A 21043-nucleotide genomic window follows, 5' to 3' on the forward strand; every position below is an offset into this window, starting at 1 on the left:
TAAGATATTTAAATCACAGATAAATACTGGAAATCACCGCTCTATTAGGTCCAGATGTACTAAACATTACTCAGTTGAGGGATTTGAACATAGGCTTTCTGAGAGGGATTGGGCTGATGTTTTGGGTAGCAATGATGTTGATAAGGCTTGGACCCTTTTTAAAGAGCATTTTATAGCTGCACTTGATGCTGTTGCTCCAATGAAGGAGACTAGAATTAAACAGAGAAGTGCAAATTGGATGACTACAGATATTTTAGATCTTATTAGACAACGAGATTTATATTTTAGAAAGTTTAAGAAGTCAAAATTGCCTACTGATTATGATAAATATGTTCATTTTAGAAATCAAGCCAGATATAAGACAGAGAAATCAAAGTCCCAATTTTATGAGGATGCTATTGCTGAAAATTCACACCAGCCCAAAAAATTATGGAAAGTACTTAACGAAATGGGCTCCACAGGAAAGTCCAAAACAAAATCCGGCAATATTGGACTAGTCATTGAGGATAAGATATGTTTTGATAAATGGAAGGTTGCTAGTTATTTTAATAATTTTTTTACAACCATTGCTGCTAGTTTGGTTACTAAATTACCTTGTGGCTCAGGGAGATATGGCCTATCATTTGCGAACTCTTTCTACAAAGATAAAAATGTTGTTCCTGATGTATTTGAGATAAGTCCTGTTTCAGTGGAAAGGGTAAGGATGTGTCTATCCGCATTACCCACAAACAAAGCAACTGGATTGGATCTTATTCCAGCCAGATTTCTGAGGGATAGTGCCAGTGTAATTTCTAGTGTGATTACTCATATAGTAAATTTATCTATAAGTCAGGGTAAATTCCCATGTGAACTGAAAAGGGCAAGGGTTGTTCCCCTTTTTAAGAAGAATAGTAAATCAGATGTTGGAAATTATAGGCCAGTATCAATTTTAACATCCATGTCTAAGGTTTTTGAACGTCTTGTGTTTGAGCAGGTTGAGGAATATTTAGTTAAAAAAATTTGTTGTATGAGCTTCAGTCTGGTTTTAGAGCAGCATACTCTACTGAAACCTGTCTTATTCATCTGTTTGACTTTATTAGACAAAACTTTGATGAAGGAAAGTATGTTGGCATGATCTTGCTTGATTTGCAAAAAGCCTTTGACACAGTGAATCATACTATACTGTTATCAAAACTACAGTGCATGGGTTTTAGACATACTGCTGTAAAATGGTTCACTTCTTACCTTACAGGAAGAACTCAAGTCTGTGATGTTGAAGGGGTTATATCAGAACCTCAGGATATTACATGTGGGGTGCCGCAAGGCTCTATTTTAGGGCCTCTTTTATTTCTTATGTATATAAATGATATGCCAGCGGCTGTGAAATGCAAGCTTTTACTGTATGCTGATGATTCTGCGTTACTGGTATCTGGGAATAATGTCAGTGAGATTGAAAACACTCTTAGTAATGAATTAGAAAGTGTAAGAGAGTGGCTCATAGATAACAAGCTCTCAATACATTTGGGCAAAACCGAGTCAATCCTGTTTGGAACTAAGAAGAAGCTGTCAAGAACAAATACGTTGAAAGTCTTTTGTAATGGAGCTGAAATTGTATCTCAGACAAATGTCTCATATTTAGGAATAATATTGGAGCAGTCACTCTCCTGTGAATATATTGCTGCTAAAATATTATCTAAGTGTGCCAGCAAACTCAAGTTCCTGTTTCGCAGAACAAGGCTTTTCGACTTTTCTGTTAAGAAATTTCTCGTGTCATCATTGATACAGTGTCATTTCGATTATGCATGCTCTGCTTGGTACAGTGGTTTGACAGCTAAACTCAGGAACAAACTGCAGGTGATGCAAAATAATATTATTCGGTATTTATTAAATGCATCCCCTCGAACTCATGTTGGTAGTGATGAATTCAGAAGGGTAGGACTGCTGCCAGTACAGCTCAGAGTAGAACAACAGAAGCTGCATCATATGTACAATATTATCAATGGGTATGCTCCTCAGTACTTGTGTTCTCAGATAACAATGGTCCATACTCAGCATAACTATAATACCAGGGCCAGTGTGCGTTCATGTCAAGTGCCTCGAGTGAATAATGTAGCTAGAAGTTCCTTTTTTTATACTGGTGCCATGTTGTGGAACAGCCTTCCGTTACACGTCAAGTTTTTAAATATGAGAGGGGCTTATAGAAGTCAGGTTAGGACTTTTTTATGGAACAGGGTAACAGATTTATAATGAAATCTGCAATGACATTGTTACTTTAGCTGTCCTTGTTTTTCTGATGTAGGAGTTATTTTTTATCTTGTAATGGTGGTGATGTGTTTTTGTTTTTTTTAGGATTGTGTTTGTTTAGTTTTTATGTTCAATGTCTTGTGCTTCCTTGTGTTTTTCTTTGTCTTTTTAACATCTTGGGACCATGTTGGAAATAAGTGTTTTTCACTTTAACATGTTATCCTTTGGATTTCTTTGTTTTGTTTTTTGTTTACTAATCCATAAATAAAATCAATCAATCAATCAACAGTTTAATCAGACTATTGCCTTGATTGCAGTATTGTATGCATCATGTAATCGTAGCAACTGACAATATTATTGTATATAGCTGTAGCAATGTTGAAGTATGACACTTTTTTCCCTAAAATTACCATTTACTCTGTGAGTTCACACTGACTGCTTTGGCAACAAATGAGAGAGAGAGAGAGAGAGAGCAGGAGAAGTAGAGGAGATCTCCACACACTGGTAGCCTGGGCCCCACTTTGCCACTTTTCACTCATGTGCCAATAAAAAACGAAAAGAAGCATGTGTCACCCACACACACAAACACAAACTTCACATAATGGCAGAATGTTCACAGAAAGTCACTTCTAGGGCCAGCATGGCAAGTGCTGTAACAACAATAGAGAATGAGTAGGCCTGGACATCCAGGTCTGGGTTTCCTGCCATAAACGTTTTACCTATCTGTTTTCTTTGGCCTTGTAAATTTGATACCTAACCTGTCAGGGAAGATACTTTGTATCTTTTCTCTGCATGCACCTTTTGGATGACAGTGTCCTTTCCTTGTACGAGGGGAAAAGAATACAGGTGTGTGCACTTTGTCGGATATCTGTTGTTTACCCTGCCGTACTGTGCTTGGCAACTGTTTCATTATGCCAACCAGGCTCAGTAGCTCAGTGAAAGCTGTACCAGATGAATGAATATGAGTGAATGAATATGGGATCTCACTGTGACACCAGGCCACCTGCTATACAATGTAGCCACTTTCCCACTTCTCATTTGCATTCCACTGAACTCAACAGCAACAGGTTTGCCTCCAGAGTCAACTTGCTTCAGTCAATAAAACACATGCATTATTTAACTATTCAAACAGCCTGAAAAAATAGCAGCTTTTCTATCATCTGATCTCTACAGTTGTTGAACCCTTTTATCCATGACTTTGTGTATATGCATATGTGTGTTCCCCACACACTATAATGCATATTAAATTAAGGTGAGTCAGGCAGAACGAGATTTACCACCATATAAAGACTGCTCTTTCTCCAATGTTGCTCTCTATATGACAGGCAAGGGGCTTATTGAATTATCTGGCTATAAGCTAGGTTAGTCATACAAAAGGCATATAAAACAGAGAGGGGTAATAACTTCCAAGACCACACCAGTTGGTAGGAATAAAATGGGTCCTAAGAAAAAATTATTCCAGTCCTTGATGCTACATAAAGTGCAAAAAAGCATGAAGGGTGGAGTCTGCCTCTATGCAGAAGAGACAGAACTGCAGTGTACTGCACTGCACCTTGCCCAATTTTAGACAAAAACAGTGACAGTGGGGTGGCAAAATAAAATGCATCAACATGCCTGGAGGATGCTGCAGCTGGAGACATGCATGCCACCCATGGGACTTTGTTCAACATCCAACAAAGCTGCTCAAGTTCACAACAGGACGTTGTGACAAGCGATAGCCCAGTTTAACTGATCAGTTTTCTATTGGAAATGTGAACCTACACAAGCCTGTGCCACACCAATGATCTAGCATTTCAGGAGATCTACAAGACCTAGACTTTGCCTCCCTATTCTTGTTGTTCACTCCAAGACTCCTATTGTGTGAAAGATCACAAAATGCAACATGCATCATTGCATACCCAACCTTCAGAATTTGATATAAAATGGTTTAAAGTGACTGATGTCAGACCTGTGAAACAATTTGCCCCATATCACATGGTCACATGGTCTTTGAAAGCAAAATCAACTTATTCAGCATTATAAAGCTTAATGCCTCTAGACAACATGCAAAAACACAGTAAACAAGCCTAGTCCTGCCTCTTGAATCTTGAACAAATTTGTCTGCTGCTGTCTATAGGCCATTTGTGAGTGTTTGGAGAATCAAGTGTGTGTTAAAAGCATGGAATGAATTCAGTGGTATTCCCAAGCAATAATTCTAGCCTTAAAAAATAAATTTTAATAACAAGCCTCTGTGAGTGTGAGTGAGTGTGTGAGTGTGTGTGTGTGTGTGTGTGTGTGTGTGTACTGCGGTACGGGCAGACTGAGTTGTAAAGATTGATACCGCAGGAGCAGCATGTGACAGTGCAGCTGTCTGGAAATAGTTTCTATTCAGGACAATGTTTGTCAACATTCAGAGTGAATTGCTCATGTTGATACTGTACACCTATAGGCTAAAATATTTATCACTGTTCAGTTATGGCCAAATAAGGGACTCGGACGTTGTTTTACTCCTTTCCCTTTCTCATTTTTTACCCTTTTCCATAAGTACGTTATTTGCATACTGTGCTTCCATGTAGAATTCTAGGATTGATTTGAAGGAGAAATAAACATAAATGAGAATGGCTCTTTTTTTGCTCTGGCTGCATCAAGTCAAGTCAATATCAGCTTGGCCTGAATTAGACCTACATCAGGACTCATGTCAGGCATCACAATCTACAAAATAGACAAAATAAGGAATTTCAAGCCCACTTGAGGTCAAATTTTTTTTGCTTGTGATGAGGCTTAGTTAATAAGTGTTAAAGCGTAAACCAAAAAGCTTTTCTTTCCCTCCAATGATTTAGAGCAGACATAATTAGGTTGGTAGTCCAATGAGAGCAGTTGTGCTTGTCGGCTATCTATAATTGTAACATTACCAGAGATATCAGTTATCCATATCCAATAAATAATGAATGAATAAATACATAAAATATGCTAATTGATTGCTTTTAGCTATGTAAATTAGCCAAGCAAGCTAGACGCTCCTTACAGTAAGGCCTGGCAACGAGGGATTTGAACACTGATAATTGTTTCTCCAATCATATGCTGCTCAAAGCTTTGAATTCAGGTCTGATTTGTGTTGTAAATAATGTAAATACAAACAGTAGCAGTGCACTTGCACTTGCTGCAATAGTGTATACTGTGAAATCCATAGGCCACATTTAAGGGGAAATCATGGAAAATGAGAGCTGAAAAGTTGGGTTCCGGAAGTAAATTTTCCATTTATTTTTCCTATAGGGGATTTGATTATTAGCCATGTTTTTAACGGTGTAAGGTGGAGTTACCATGAGCTATCAGATTGTGAAACGACTATATATGTTCCTGTAGAAGCCATCAATGTGATTTCAAATTGTTGTTAGGGAAATATGTTTTATTACAGTGTTCCTTGTAAAATACTACACTACCCACAAGATTTAACAAGTCCCACAAATCGGAGAGGTCGCTATTACCATAGAAACGTTACATACTCCAAAGTTGCGCATGGTAGGTAGCCAGACCAGAGCAAAGTAATGCTAATAAGCCAGAGCCGGTATCAGTGATTGGTACGGCTCCACCAGATAAGCAGAGTGTGTGCAAGGACAAAAATTATTCAGTAATCACTATTGTTGTATTATATTTGAAAATACGGTAAAGGAAATCGATGACATCACTCACCATGTTGTTTGGGATGAGTCGTTCATTAAAAAAAAAAAAGTTTAAAAACGTTATGTACACAGTTTTGTATCCTTGCCTTTTTTCATTTTTCACTTATGCTTTTTTTTCTGAATCTATTGTTATGATCTCATGTTTCATCTCATAGCTGGTTGGTTTGGTTCAAAGCTTAAAACTCTTTATATTGGGATTTTCTGAAATATCTATGGAGAAAATAAATAGGAAATTTGCTTCTGGAACCTGAGCCACAGGAAAGGGGTGCAGGCACGTTTCAGCTCTATACGTTGAGTGAACACTCCACTCCAGATAGTCCAGGCTGGTGTAGCCTTGTCCTTTTCCTCCTCTGTGCAGATATAATTGCAGTAACAGACACGGCTGCCAGAATGACAAGAAATCTAATCCGGTCAGCAGACAACAACTTAGAGGACTCACTAGCAGTCTATACTGCGGCTGCTGCTGCTGCTGCTGTGGCAGACTTATGTCAGGTGTTAATAACTAATAATAATAATAATAATAATAACTTTTGGTCAGCAGGTGAGGTTACATTTTTTTTCAAAATATGAGAACTACAATCCTTTTTAATGCGCATCAGACTAGGGCAGTCGCTGTTTTTATTTTTTTATTTTTTGTTAATGGTATTAAATCCTTTCAAGTCTCCAACAGAACATGAGAACATGAGTTGGATGATGTAAACTTGTAATTTCTCTGTTCACTAGCACCAGCTTCAGTCCCACTTGTACAATCAGCATATTTCGTCAACATGACTTTCAGGAGATTGTAACACAATAAAATTCCCTGAAGCTGCTACAGAGGATGGGCTCTTTATTTGGCTTGAGTAACACAGCAAGTGAAGCTGCATTAATGTCTCAGAGAAAGGAACCTTTTTCAACAGAAGCAAGAATCATATTAGGGTTGGGCGATTGGACGAAAAACACTGGGGATCGGCGATGGACTAAATTCCCTTGCCAGCAGTTGACAAGCATAGATAGCTGCCTTCACCAAAGAACACCCCACTTTGCCTGCAAAAACCTAAAAAACTCGAAACCTCCATTATATATGCATTTATTTTCATTGAAACCAAAGCCAAATATGACATTGCAACCGATGAGGAGTAGGCTATATCACTTTGGGAGACAGCATCAAATCATGTCAGTACAACTTAAGCCAATGTTAAAGACATCACATAATATCAGCATAGCCTTCAAAAAGATTGGCATTTGACTCTGTTGACTCAGCAAGTAAAGAAGTTTAAGTAATCCATCAGCGACCTCAAATTGTTTCCTTCATACCACTGCAAACTCTTTGCATTGCTTCACTCCCTGCCTTTACTAATATACTTCATTAAGTTGACAAGAACTTGACTTTTCAAAAGCAATGCAAACTAATTTCACAGTAGCGTTCATATCAGCCCCTATTTATCAGGGCAAAATCATGCACTCCTGAGATTTGTGAGATAGGTTGAGAAGTCAGGGTTAAATTTGTTTAGAGCCGAAACATATTTAAAAGCCATTCTATGCCCTGCAATAATTGTTTTGATATAGGAAGCATGGCCATCCATGCTACCAAAACTATCCAAAAGGGTTAGTGTCAAGGAGTCTTTCAGCAACACCAGGGTCCATCTAACCTTCAAGCCAAAAGGGACTGATCATGTACATCATTACTTGAGACTCCTACACAAATGCTATGTCTACGCATAAAATCTAAACAAGCAGTAGGTTTAACTGGGTTATTGAGACCCTTTTGTATTAAAACCCACTGACTGTAACAATGTCATGGAGGAAAAAGAAGAACAGATACTAAAGAGTGGATATTGTTTACACCAGGTCCAAACCAGGAAATTGCTGGATCCCGAAAACATGTGGGTAGACCCCTCCTTGTGCCTAGGCCCCAGGAGGCCCCTGGTCCCCTTCCACTTAAGTACGGCCCCGCTCAGCAGTAAGCAAAAAGAAAAACAAAAGACAATCCAAAATCACAACTGTAATCATAAGATTGTGAAGATCCATCCAACCCATTGCCTCTGTCGCCATAAAACTTAGGAACCATTATCAACTCCTTGAGGATTATACAAAAAAGAAACACATTCCCATTTTAGTGTAAACTCCCACAATAACACCACACACCTGGCAATAAGAAAGCCAGCTAAGCAGAAAGCTGTCCAACAGCATAACTGAAATATAGTCCATTAGTAACACAAAATCTGGCTGCAGTCCTGGGGCAAAAAAATTAGGGGGTTTGACAAAGAAGAATGTTCCGTGCCTGAGAAGAAACTTTCAGTCATCATTTTACTACTAAGAAAAACGTAATTTCTCATTCCAAATCCAAAACAAGCAATATGGTCTTCTCGTTGGTTGATCATGATCAGCTGACGGTCAGCCAGTCCAGCTCACAGGGAAACAGTTTGAGTAGCCATCTAGACAGGCTGGTGGTTCATTCTCCTGAAACAGGCTGCGAGTTGAGGAAATCATCTGCCTCTTTGCACATGTTGAATATGTGTTGCATAGACCCCCAGACCAATTTAAGCCTTACTGGGTCGAGAGAGATTTTTGGAAGACCTGAAGGATCCGGTCACAGTATGAAAAAAAATAATAAAAAAAATTCAGCAAATCAGCGTTCTGGGAGAGGCCAAATAGTTCCAGGGGGACGGATGCAGTGACGTCTCATGACTTTAACTCTCGGATCACCGAGGGAGGGAAACCATTTGGGGAGGGAGCTGCCGATGAACTGGCCTCCAAGCATGCCTTGGATGCGGATGTTATTACAGAGACTTCGGTCATGTTGGCTAGCTTAGCTTCAGTCTGAGAAATGCTATGCTTGTTGTCACTGATACACTTCTCGGTCGAGTCCACTTGTTTGGATAAACTTGTAACCTCCAAAACGAAGCTGTGTCGCATCTTTGGCGCAACTTGAGAGATCTTGATGCATTTTATGCCGTGTTCCATTCAGCTCAATAAATGTGGACTCAATGAAATGATTTTGCTCCACCGTGCCCCATTTCATCATATTGGCTAGCTTGTTCTCCACAGCAGTGTTAGCATAATCAGAGGTCTTGCCTTGAGATAAAATCTTATTTCAACAGAGTGTGTGAGAGAGTGTGTGTGTGGGGGGTTGGGGCTTCAAAATGTTTCTTTTAAATTTGAACTTGTGTTGCAGTTAATGATGAATTACAAACTTGATCCATTGAATAAGTGAGCGAGTCAATTTTAAATGGCACACAGTACCTGATTCTATACATGAAATAGAATGAAAACAGTTAGGGTGACATATTTCGATGAAAAATGTATATTTCCTTGGTCAGTAGTGGGTGGTGGTTGGTTTGATCGATCTTGGCAGGTAAATGTTAAAAAGACAAATTACATGTCAGACACTGCCTAGCAACATATCATAGCAACTGCTACTAACTGATACTAGGGCTCCTTCTGTGGCCAAACTGTAAACTCATTAGCAAATGTAATGATAAGCTTTGAAAACACAATTTCCCACAACTTTTCATTTCCATCTGCTTTAACGACACTGTCACAGAGAGAGAGAGAGAGAGAGAGAGAGAGAGAGAGAGAGAGAGAGAGAGAGAGAGAGAGAGAGAGAGAGAGAGAGAGAGAGAGAGAGAGAGAGAGAGAGAGAGAGAGAGAGAGAGAGAGAGAGAGAGAGAGAGAGATGATGTTCTTACCCCTTGGTTTCCAGTAAATCGGATCAATGGTTGTGATGAAAGGCCCTAAAAAAGAAGAATAAAAGTATTATTAGGGTATTTTCACAGAATTTTTAACAAAAGGTAAGGTCCTTGGTACGTCCAAGTAGTCAATTGCTTTGCATGAGCCTAAAATGGTCAGACAGGTTGGACATCATTTCAGAAATTACACCAGAAAAAAAAGCTGAAATGCAAGTTTATCACCAAAAGTTGCATTTTACCTTGTTAGACATGGGCTAAGACTACAATATATCAATTCATAAAGTTCACTGTTTACATGTATGCTACAGTACTTTATGAAATTATGATGGGATAAATCCATCATCCAGCTTCTCCTTTCCCATGGGAAAGAAGACCAGGTACTTTGACTGTGCTTTAAATTCCAAAACAAAACCAGTTGAAGAGACACAGCCCAACTGAGAAATAGATTTACATAAAATGAATTGTACTGAGCTTTTGGCAACAAAGAAACTGCTACTTCAGTGTAATTTTTTATTCAAAGCTATGAGATGAATATCTGAAATTTGCACTAGCCTAATTCAAAGCCAGCAGAGAACTACTCCCTCGTTTTAGTACTGGGTGCCACACAGAACGATGGGGAGCACATCAGTAAGACCAAGCAGCATCGCTCCTCCAGCTAGGTTCAACTCTTACCCCTGAGCCTTGCCACTGCTCTACCCATTAAATGCCCCATCAGAAGGGCCCCAGGATTGAAATGCAAACGAAGCAGCGGGCCATCAACTTCAATCAGTTTCCTTCTCAGCCCAGACCAGTTAGCATATCGGCATTCACATAGACTGACAAAGGCAGGAAGACACATAAGTGACAACGACATATTCAGCAGCAAATCAGTATAAATCCAAGCGGCATGCCAGTTACTGGACATTGCATGTGTGTGTGTGTGTGTGTGAGAGTTGGTGTCCAGCCAGCCACCCAATAGATGGAGCTCACGGTACTGACATTTTTCAAATATTTTTAGCCGTTAGTAGCCCCCGGATGAGGCTCAGATAAGTCTGCTCAACTTGTGAGGGACAAATGCTGTCAATACGTCCAAATTCCTGTGGTCTCTGGACAATCATGAAATAGCCTGAGCTTAAAGAGCCTGGATTTGTCTATTCTGAACAAGAATACCATTTTTTTTTTTTTTTTTATACAGAGGTGTTGCTGCTGCACTGACATATAATGTGTGAGCAATGAACTGTTGTTACAGGATCAAAGCATATAAAATGGGCTGTTATATATGAAAATATAACTCTGCTGTATCTTCATAACATTTTATATGTGTTCACATTTGCTAGTCAACTATGAAACCACAATAAGTCGGACTGCATCTTGACTGTGTGGGAGCAGAATAGATTGCTCTAAGAGAACATGCTGCAATGGAAATCAAGCAGGTGTCAATTTGCTTTCCATTAAATTTTAGGCTAAACATGGTTTAACATGATGAAGCTGATGGTGGGCCACACACTGCGTTTGCACACACACAGTCAAGCCAAAAACACAACCAATGACTTTGCAAAGTCAAGACAACCTAACCATATCATTCAATAGATTGCTTGCACTACCAAATGTTTAAGCTGATAAGCTATTTTATTAGGGTGTCAAGCTCATAGTGCTGAAAACATTTTGTTTTTCCAAAACATTGTTTGCTCAAGTTCCCAAGAGATGGTTTAAACAACCAACCAAATTGTGAAGTTTCTGCAGAATAGTTTTGGTATTTCACTGAGTGACTTCACAGCCAGGCCCAGACTCTAGGAACTGAACAGATATGAACATCAATAGAGGAAGTCACTTTGGCTTTTCTTCCTCAGTGCTGCTTCAACAGATCAAATGTGACCAAGTAAGAAAGCCGAAAGGTCAGGAGAGGGCAAGTCTATTAAGACACAAGGTACACTGGAGCCATACAGAATGCAGGTGTCTAATAAAAACATTAAGCCTCAACAATCAACACTAAACCTTTTTGGCTCCAGATCCTGATATAGGCACGCACAGAATGGTGAAACAGCCACTGACCACCCTCCCCCCTCTTTTTTTAGGCTACTTCACTTACACACTAACTTACACTTAGGCTTTATCAGAAAAAAAAGTTAGGCTAATGTTTGCTAGGCTACTATCCTTACCTGGAATTCCCCAAAGTTTTTAATTTCAAGGTCCTTAAATAGGTTATCATTAGTATAACTTCAACACTTACACCTCACCTCATTGTGAACTTGGCTCTTATTGGCTATTGGTGGTCTTTACTCTTAGAATAAATCACTGATCCCCACACACCACAACACTACTTCAGGACCCGTGCAGATGTCGGGTGACAATATCAATATCAAGCAGAGCAGCATGCGGCAACATTGCGATACTTTTCCTTCCATGAATCTAAAAAATGTTTTTCACTTGAAGAAAGTAGATCACAAAGATCAGAGACATAATGCATTTCTATATGAGAAATATGTTTCCCCATAATTCATTTCATGACACCAATCTTCATCTTGTGATTTCCTAGAGGTAACTCCCCCTAGGTTGAAAATTACTGGCCAATAAGAGGTAGTGAGATAACAGAGTGAATAGTGAAACCTATTATCTGAACACCCATTCCCTTAATATTACAGCCTCAGTGACCTACAGGAATCCCCAGGCCCAACTTTGACAAGTCCTGTAGGCTGCACATTGAAAACAAGTGTAGATATGTATGCAATGTCCACTGCTGGTTGGGTGAGTGACTGCTTGACTAAGCTGTCAATGTATTTCTCAATTGTCAATCTATTTCTCAACCAGTATGACTAGTTTCTCATTAGTCATACTTACTAATGCGTCAATAGGAACCAATTACAATCATATTCAACAAAAGCCACTACCTGAATATGACTGAATGTGTGTGCACATGTAACACTATATGTTGTGGGGTGGGTGGTGCATTAGCTTTGGACAGAAAATAGACAAACCTAGGCTACTTTTCCATCCGTCATGCAGATCTGAATACAGTAACAGGAAATGAGTAGTGACACAAGACAAGCTCAATGAATGAGTCTAACCTTGGCACCTTCCCCATTTGGCTGACTGGGCGATAAGGAATGTGGAACACCATACAGAAAAGATGATAGCCATTACAAATATTATTTAAATGTATTATTTTAATAATAATTCTAATGTTTTTAACATGATTAAGGAATTCAAATGATTATCAGCAGTACAACTGAGGTGCTCTCAGAGTTTGGAGTTGATTAGGATTATTCATGATTTACTTTACATGACCAAGTATGTACATGATGGTCCTGTAGCTCAGTGAGTTTCAGCATGGCACTAACAGTGTCAGGGTTAGGGGTTTGATTCCCTCTGTGGCCACCCAGACTATAAATATAGTACTGTAAAAGGCTTTGGATGAAAGTGTCCACCAAATGGCCTTTTTCATGTCAATGGCTACCTTCATGTGCAGGTGGTTAAAGAATTAGAAAACAATGATATTAGGAATAACAATTCACCTTGCCTAACTCTTTAGACCTAAATAAAAAAGGTGTTTGATCAAGGGAGGAGTACTACATTGTTTCTTTTGTCTCAACAATACCAAAAGCAAGATCAATAGTTTCACTTAGACCTGAGCTCTGGACAGTCCTAGCCTATCCAGCCACACCAGACCTTTCATGGAGCCATGTTCTCTGGTCTACCACTGCAATGTTTAACACAGCACCAGATTTAGCTCTCCCACCCTGTGCCCTCCCCCTCCCCCAGCCAAGCCCTGCTAACATAGTGCAACACTCAGCCTGTTCATTTGAATGGGCTGCTGACATGTCACTATTCTCTGGGACCTGAGCCCAGAATGTTCCACAGAGCTAGCTAACCTTAGGGACAGAGTGTGGCTCCTGACCATGGCTCGATGACAAGGCCGCGGACGTTCGCACACATCGCCAACGAGCCACAGAATGGGGATCAGCTGGATGTAGCATGGACATGCAGTCAGGCAGCAAGTGATAAAACTGAATTGAGTTAAATTGTGTTAAAACAACATTTTGCACTTTGAACACACACCTTTACGATTTCATGAATAGTTAATTACCAACGATCAACTGTCCCAGGGGTCCATAGCCACTAAACATTAAAGCTTTTCCTCTGGCTGTCCGTTTCCTTGCAATCTTAACACATCAAACTTCAACACAAATTACAGCAACATGGAGCCATTTTCTGTGTAGAGAGGAGGTTCAGCTTTCAAACTACTGTCAAACTACTGTAAATGGTGTTAACACAATATCTATAACTTGCTAGTAGTCCCGGTGTATTTACATGCTCTACATGTTCAATCTAGCCAATATGGTTACTCCTTCAAGGCCCAATAATACCAGATAAAGTTCCTCTCAAGAGTATAGCTAACATTATTCTAATATTATCAGCGTGTGAAACACCATAGCTCCTCTATGTAGAACCAGGATTTTTAGAATAGGTTTTAAAATGTATGTTGAGTCAGGAAGAAAAGCTTGAATGCAGCTAGTACACCTCCTTGGGCAACTGATGTTGTGTATTACTGTTAAAACTTGCTAAAGTCTATCAAGCATCTTCGAATAAGAGTATGAAATCCGTTTTGTTGGGGATGGTCAGGAAGACCTGCCCACTGATTTCGGGTCACAAGTCTCCTGAAAGGAAGTCCTAGGCTATCAACTTGAGCATAAACAGAGATGACAGAAGGCTATATTGCAACAATGACAACTGTGCTACTGTAGTTTTAATTTACTTTGTAATGACTATTTTGCATGCTATAGGAGTTTGTTGGCACAAGAGGCTGGGGTTTACTTATAGTAAATTACCAGCTCCTCAACACAGACGCATCAACTGAATGCAAATTATAGCCCCACACAGGCATATAAGCAACTCTCTAACTCTCTCTCATGTTGCATTCTCATAGGATTTCATTGTTTTCTAATAGAGCACACAGGAATAGCCATGTCTAAATCCCTATGGCTAGGGCTGTGGCACCCAAATTGTCAGGCGCTTTGTTGCATCACTGTCACACTGATGAGATGTCCCACCTGTCTAGGATTTCAAAAGGTGGAGAGAGCACTTCATAGCATGCACTCTCCAGGACTGAAATAGTACTGGTTCTCTGTACTCTCAACACTCAATATTTGCAATGAACTGAAAATAATTCTATATGTGCACACATTGTAGTAAGGCAGTACTGTGTAATGTGAAAATTGGTGTACCAGTCTTCCCCTTTATAATAGCTGTGATAGATTTTGTGTGTGAAGCAATACGAGTGGGCCTAATTAAGCCTGGGGGTTTTCAATAAGCCCTAAATGCAGTCATTGCAATTCTTATGAAGCAAGTTATTCACACAATAATAGCAAACCTTTAAAGCTGTACTAGGCAAGGTTTTCATGTAAAAATACATATGTCTTATCAGCCTAAATCACAAAGTGGGGCTGCAATAGCATCCCATCAACCCTAATTGAGACGCCGTAGATTCACCCTTTTTGCCCGAATTAAATTCTGGTGTTGGGTATGTACACAGGAAGTGACGAACTAAAACTTCAGAGCAAAATACAAACGGTCTCCTAAACAGCAGCAAGGGAGCACTCTGTCCAGAGAAAGCACGGCTCATCAGTGTTAGATCTTTTTCCTAGTTTCCTTTGGTATAAATCGATTACAGATCAGCAGGGTAAACAAAAGTGTGCTCTGTGTTTACTTCATGTTATGTGATTTCTGGGTAAAGTTCAAATTTTTCAAATCATTCTCTTTCACTGCCATTTGGAGCCGCCAACATGCAAAGTTGCCTAGTTTAGCTGTGAATGAATATGGTCACATCAGCCACATCACACAGACAGGAAGTAGCAAACTGAGTAGTGTTATTTCCCAGCTTAGAAAACAAAACTCCTTTCTGATCTTACTAAGGGTAGGCCTACTTCAAAGAGCTGTCTTCTTATGGTGAGCTAGGGCTTTGAAAGTGATGACTTAATAGGAGTTGATGACAGCCTTGGAAAGATGGAACAATCACAACATCCCAAAGTAAAGGGAAAAGAATGATAACATCACTAATTAACCTGAAAGAAACTGAAATTTATTGTGGACCTGCTATAGGCCTAGGCCCTTGAACTGGACTTTCTTCTCTTAGAAAAGAAACAAGTTATTGGGGGCATTCTAGTTTGCTAGGTTTTAAGATTTAAGATTGACAGTTGACAGAGAGTTGATGCAGATGCTGAGAAGGTGAGCATGAACTTTCCAGGGCTGGCTGCTTTGACAGAAGGACCAACAGACAAAAGAAGAGGAGCCGCTTGCCAAGTTTGGTACCTGGGTTTTGGCTTTGGGTATAGTGCGTAGTTCCCACAGCTTGTTTCCACATGCAGCCATGACAGCTTAGCTCCGGACAAAAAGGGACTGACCACCATCTGACTGAGGGAGCTACAATCCTCAAAGCAATGAAGGCCTAGTGCTGCATACTGTACTTGCATGTACTCTGCTTCCACTCAAAATTATACGCTTGTTTGTGAACCAGTTTTCAGTGGTCATGCTTCTCCAATATTAGCTAAAAACCAAAGGCAGATGTTTGTGGAGTAAGACCAAATCTGACCAACAGATCGGCTGATCTATTGAACAGACATGCGACCTGCAGGTCAGGAGGACTGCTCTGTATGCAGTGACACCAGGTTGACGTGGTCCAGCGTGGCAACCGCCCCGCAGGACAGAGGAACACCATGACATTTAGAGTCATATTTGGCCCTGGTGGTTATGGTCATCTCTTGCAGTGCCCCATTCGATCTGCTGAAACTGGGGAGTCAGCATTCCTTAAATAACCATGGCACCGGCACAGGCTGACCAACGTCAAGCAACAAAATCCCCACCAGGCTCCATTACTTCCCATACCATTCCCATAGGGGCTGAGACATGGGGGAGTTGTCAGCGAAGCGCAAGAACAAAACTGACTTAGTGTAACCTGACCTCCTTATTGAAGGCTATAGCCTACCCATAACAGTGAAGTAATAAAATAATGATTGAACTTCAGCTGCACAAAAACGTCTTTCACCTGACTTTTCTCTGCATACACTGGTGGTTTAAAACAGAGACGCTGCATGGCTTATTTAATAAAAACAGACAATTCCAGTGACAGCTGATCCAAGGCCTCCACCTGGTGAGGCAACCACAGTGTGAGCTAACTGGGTCAGAAGACCATGCTCATTAAAACACAATCAGTCCTCTGTCTCTGGTGTCAAGGAGAAAAGCCCATCCAGGAGCACTGAAGGTCTCCTCAGTGGACGGTGTTCAGGCCAGGCTCAGGTCAAGGTCCAGATTAAACAGCTCACACACAGAGACACACCTCTAGTGTTAATGTCCTGAAAATATTTTAAGGAAACTGGAAAAAATAAATACAAAAATGATGTAATGGCCATTTATTTTTAACATTTTACTATGATTTTACCTGGTCCTGCGAACATGTCCTGTATGGAGGACAGGGTTATCTCTCCCTTAGGCTGCAGTATAAAACTCAAAAAGCACAACAGTAGCAATGTGAGGTTTTTCCAGGACGCTGCCAATTATTAGGCTAAGCCACTATTCTACCACAGTAATTTGTAAAATCACATTTGTCACGGCAATCAGCATGTGCCCCTATCAGCTTGTATTATTCAAAAGAACTGGGTTAATATCATCATTATTGTTATTAGTATTGTTGTCTCACGCAGGGTTAGGCCTTACTCATGACTCAAAATGTAGCCTAAATGCTACACAGAAATAACTGCTGAGCACATGATGGGTGCCACTGCTGTGATGCATTTCCTTAAGAATGTAAAAATCACACTCCCAGCTTACAATCACCAAGCCATTACCTCACTCCATAGAAGGAGGCATAGGCAGTGTTTTAACATTCGAATGTGGAGCACCGACATTTCACTTTACTCATCACTCACCAGTACAGTATATATCTGCAGCCTCAGCACACAGGATTTAATGTCACTTTGTATGCAGGTTAGCATATGTTTGTACTGCCTATGCATGTTCATTTTATATTTAGACCAAACTTAAATATGGTATTTCAATGAAATGCAGAACACTTCATTCTCGTGAATTAAGATGGGTTCTATTATAATAAAAATATTATATCAAAACATTAAAACACCATGTTATCCTATTAGAAAAATTACAGTTTTGACCTATAAAATCCAATAATGTGCTGTAAAACCAGTTATCCTAAGACATAATCATAAACTCTTTTATCCGTACTCTCCACAACCTTCAGCTTGATGACGCTCTTCTAGCCTCACTCATTTCCTTGCTTATGTCAGAGCCAGTAAAAAAGCGAGTCTCTGGGCTGCCAATCCCCCGGACAGAGCTCCAGTTCACGCTGTCCTTCCTCTCAGACGTGCCAACAGAGGAACCGGCTGACGTTGACAGCCGCGTCTGATACAGGAAACAGTCAGTAGACTGAGCTCTGGCTATATGAGGACTGCTATTGCACAATGTCCTTAGAAAAACACAATGAGAAATACACACACACTTTGTCATAAGACTCCAAGTGTTGTAGTATTAGCTATCAGGCAGCCTAATTCAATCAGATTGGCACCTGGGCCAACATTTAGCATCTGGTTAGCTTGAGTTGGGAGGGTATCAACAAGCCTGTAAACATGTACCCTATGTCTTGATTTCCAACAATGTAGTCTAAACAGAATCATGTTACTGAGGTTTAGTGTAAGATGCCATCATAGTTATTTCAGAAAAAAAAGGTTCTCATTCCAGGCATTACAAAGACATTTTAGGGCTATATTTTTAATACCATTGTTCCGGTAAACAATGAAAAGGGCACTCTACCTCTCCTTGTTTAACACCAAGTGTTATTGATTTCCTCCTGGTTGACTATCTAAAACTAGACAGAGTTTAACTATGCCTGCTGCATACATTTTTTTTGCTGCTGGCTAGATAAGGCCTAAAATTTATCAAAGTGGCTGTGCTGTACACTGGCCTGGAATAGCCCAGACCTCGGCTCCCTCGATGGTGAGAACAGCGGCCTGCCAGACCTTTGCAAATCATTTTGTCCTAGTCAAAACATAGCAAAACTGGGGCCAACTTTGTCTCATTCCATCCTTTGCCATGCCCCAACTTTTCCATCGAAAGGCTTATGTCATTCAGGAGCTCTCTTCCTCTGTCGTACCGATTTCCCAACTCACTCTCACTACTGTGTGCCAGCTGAGGTACAACATCCTCTGGATGGTGCAAGACAGACGTGTTACACCCTACTGCTTTGACTTCCAGCCCTCACCACAATGAGCCAAGCACCTCCATGAAAACAATGGATGTCTGAATAGTCTAGATCTGGCCAAACTGTGACTGAGAGTTTTCACTTAAACAACAGGGAAATACAGCCTACCTTAGGCACAGAGGGTGACACCGTAAGCGGCATAGCTTGAGTGCCTAGCAAGGCAAGTCTGTACAAGAGGCAGATCTCAAAGAAGTGCAACTCTTAACCATAAAAGACTGGAAGAAACCAACTTGTCTCTTCAGTCATCCAGGTATATGCCAAAAGTACCAAACAATAGCCTATAATTAGCATATTACGCTAATTTGCACAAACTGGATCTTTACCAGCAAAGTGTACAAAGTAGGATGAACGGTACAAAAGGGTTGCTATATACATCAAGCTTCAAGGCTGTGTAGGCTAATGCCTACATTTGCTCTAATCAATGACAAGTTTGGGGCAGACCAAAAAAGGACAAAAAGCCGTCCTGCATCATCACTGCTATAAATTGTAGGCTGCAGTATAAATCCCTCTGGTTGAATGCTTCTTCATGTTTCAGTCAAAAAAGGACCCAATTTCTCCCGACAATTCAAAAGCACAAAAACATTTGTCAAAAATCCCACCTTAAACAAATGCTTTTCACTGCAAAAAACACATTCATCTATGGTACCTGGAAATATGAGAATGATCTAGCAAATCTAATTTCAGAAGGAACTGATTAAATGTGTTCAATCTACATCTCAAGAGAGCAAAGTTCCTTTGAAAAAAGCTTATAGAGATTATATTCTTTGCTGACCCTACAATCATTGCAGCTTGGCAATAACAATATCTCAAAGAGCTGAGGGATTGCCATATGTTGGTGATTTCCTCTTTGTGTTAGACACTGATTGAGTCAATACTTTACCTATAACTAGTATTCACCCATTTACCTGTCACAACAATTTTATTGTCCTGGCTTATCAGCTGCAGTCAAGCTGTACACAGCCACTGAAGTTGGAGATAACGCCCTGTCCTCTTGGCCTGCCAGGTTTTCCCCAGTCAAATATTTATAGAACTTGAAACGTTAGATGGCCATCAGGACTTGCTAGCTTTCTACACAAGAAGCCTAGCAAGCAATAGCAGAGCCATTTCAAAGATCAAACCTTGAAATGTGTCTCTTATTTTAAAAATCAACCATGGCTACCAGAAAGAAAATATAACTAATCTAGAATCTATTGCTGAATTACTTTTGATGCACTACTTAAGCCGTAAACTGTATCGCATGAAGCATTGGTGGTTGTGAGGGGGTTGGGAATAGGAATGGCCATCTTTCACATGAGTAATGGGTACTTTTCCAAATCATTCACCATGTTTCATTAGCTATTTTGCTAAGGGTTTCCTCTTGTTAACAACAGAAAAAAATTAAAGTCAGTGACAAGACAGGGCGTATATAACTAACGTTACCATATTAAGTTTGGACAATTGCTGGCCAGCTAGCAAGCTTTGCCAGATTTTTTGACAGCTCAGCAAACTTACTGGAAAACATCTGTATACACAACAGAACTTATTTCATGCTTTACGTTAACATTGCATATAATCATTTCAGAAACTTTAGTAACGTAAGTTATTAACATGACTAAGTTAACTTTTGGATAACTGTTGAGCCAACTGAAAAACACACCCCGATGCAAACAAGTAACTGTTAGGGCTCATTATCTAGTAGCACTAAGCAGGAAGCTTGATAAATTAACATGTATGTTTTTAAACAATTCAGATCGGTGTGGAGTGAGCCTGGGTGTAGCCACATAACGCTGGACAGCTACACATCACCCAACATCAGTAAACCTGGCCAGTCGAGCGATGGTGGCTGCTAAACTAGCCAGTTATCTAGCCAACTAGCCAGCTTCTAACGCGTACAGCCTGCTGTTGCTGTATCGTAGCAGGAAGGCAGCAGAGTAGGGACCTCACTCTGCCTGTCACAGCTGCCCGGACAGATTTCAGACGCAAATTAAAATGTCATGTTAACTGAAACGGCCATTTACCTTGCTGCTCTGATAACCTTCAAATGCTCTCAATGCGCTGTCAGTGAGTTTTACGTGAAAGACGGAGACATTGCTGCCATTGCTCACTCTTCCACAGGACAGTCCGTAGCACTGCTCCTCCTTCAACGCCGCCATCTTGCTACCATTTCCACCACGCGCACGCACTCTGTCGTAAACGCAGAACTCCCGTAGCTTTTCAATGAATATTCAATGACCAGACAGCGGTGAAGTCACTGAGCAATAACAGAG

At 40.3% G+C, this 21043-nt stretch overlaps 1 protein-coding gene across 1 annotated transcript in view; it reads right to left on the reverse strand.

Annotated features, from left to right (window-relative positions):
* Window positions 1–20951, reverse strand: part of ell (elongation factor RNA polymerase II) — a 41897-nt gene extending 20946 nt beyond the window's left edge. The window contains exons 1-2 of the mRNA XM_071921942.2: window positions 20795–20951; window positions 9554–9598 (exon numbers count right to left, since the gene is read on the reverse strand). Coding sequence (XP_071778043.1) covers window positions 9554–9598; window positions 20795–20929 — 180 coding nt within the window. The 5' untranslated portion in view covers window positions 20930–20951. The remainder of the gene's footprint in view (window positions 1–9553; window positions 9599–20794) is intronic.
* Window positions 20952–21043: the final 92 nt, after the last annotated feature.

The sequence above is a fragment of the Centroberyx gerrardi genome, chromosome 9 (assembly GCF_048128805.1).
Source record: "Centroberyx gerrardi isolate f3 chromosome 9, fCenGer3.hap1.cur.20231027, whole genome shotgun sequence".
NCBI classification, from domain to species: domain Eukaryota; kingdom Metazoa; phylum Chordata; class Actinopteri; order Beryciformes; family Berycidae; genus Centroberyx; species Centroberyx gerrardi.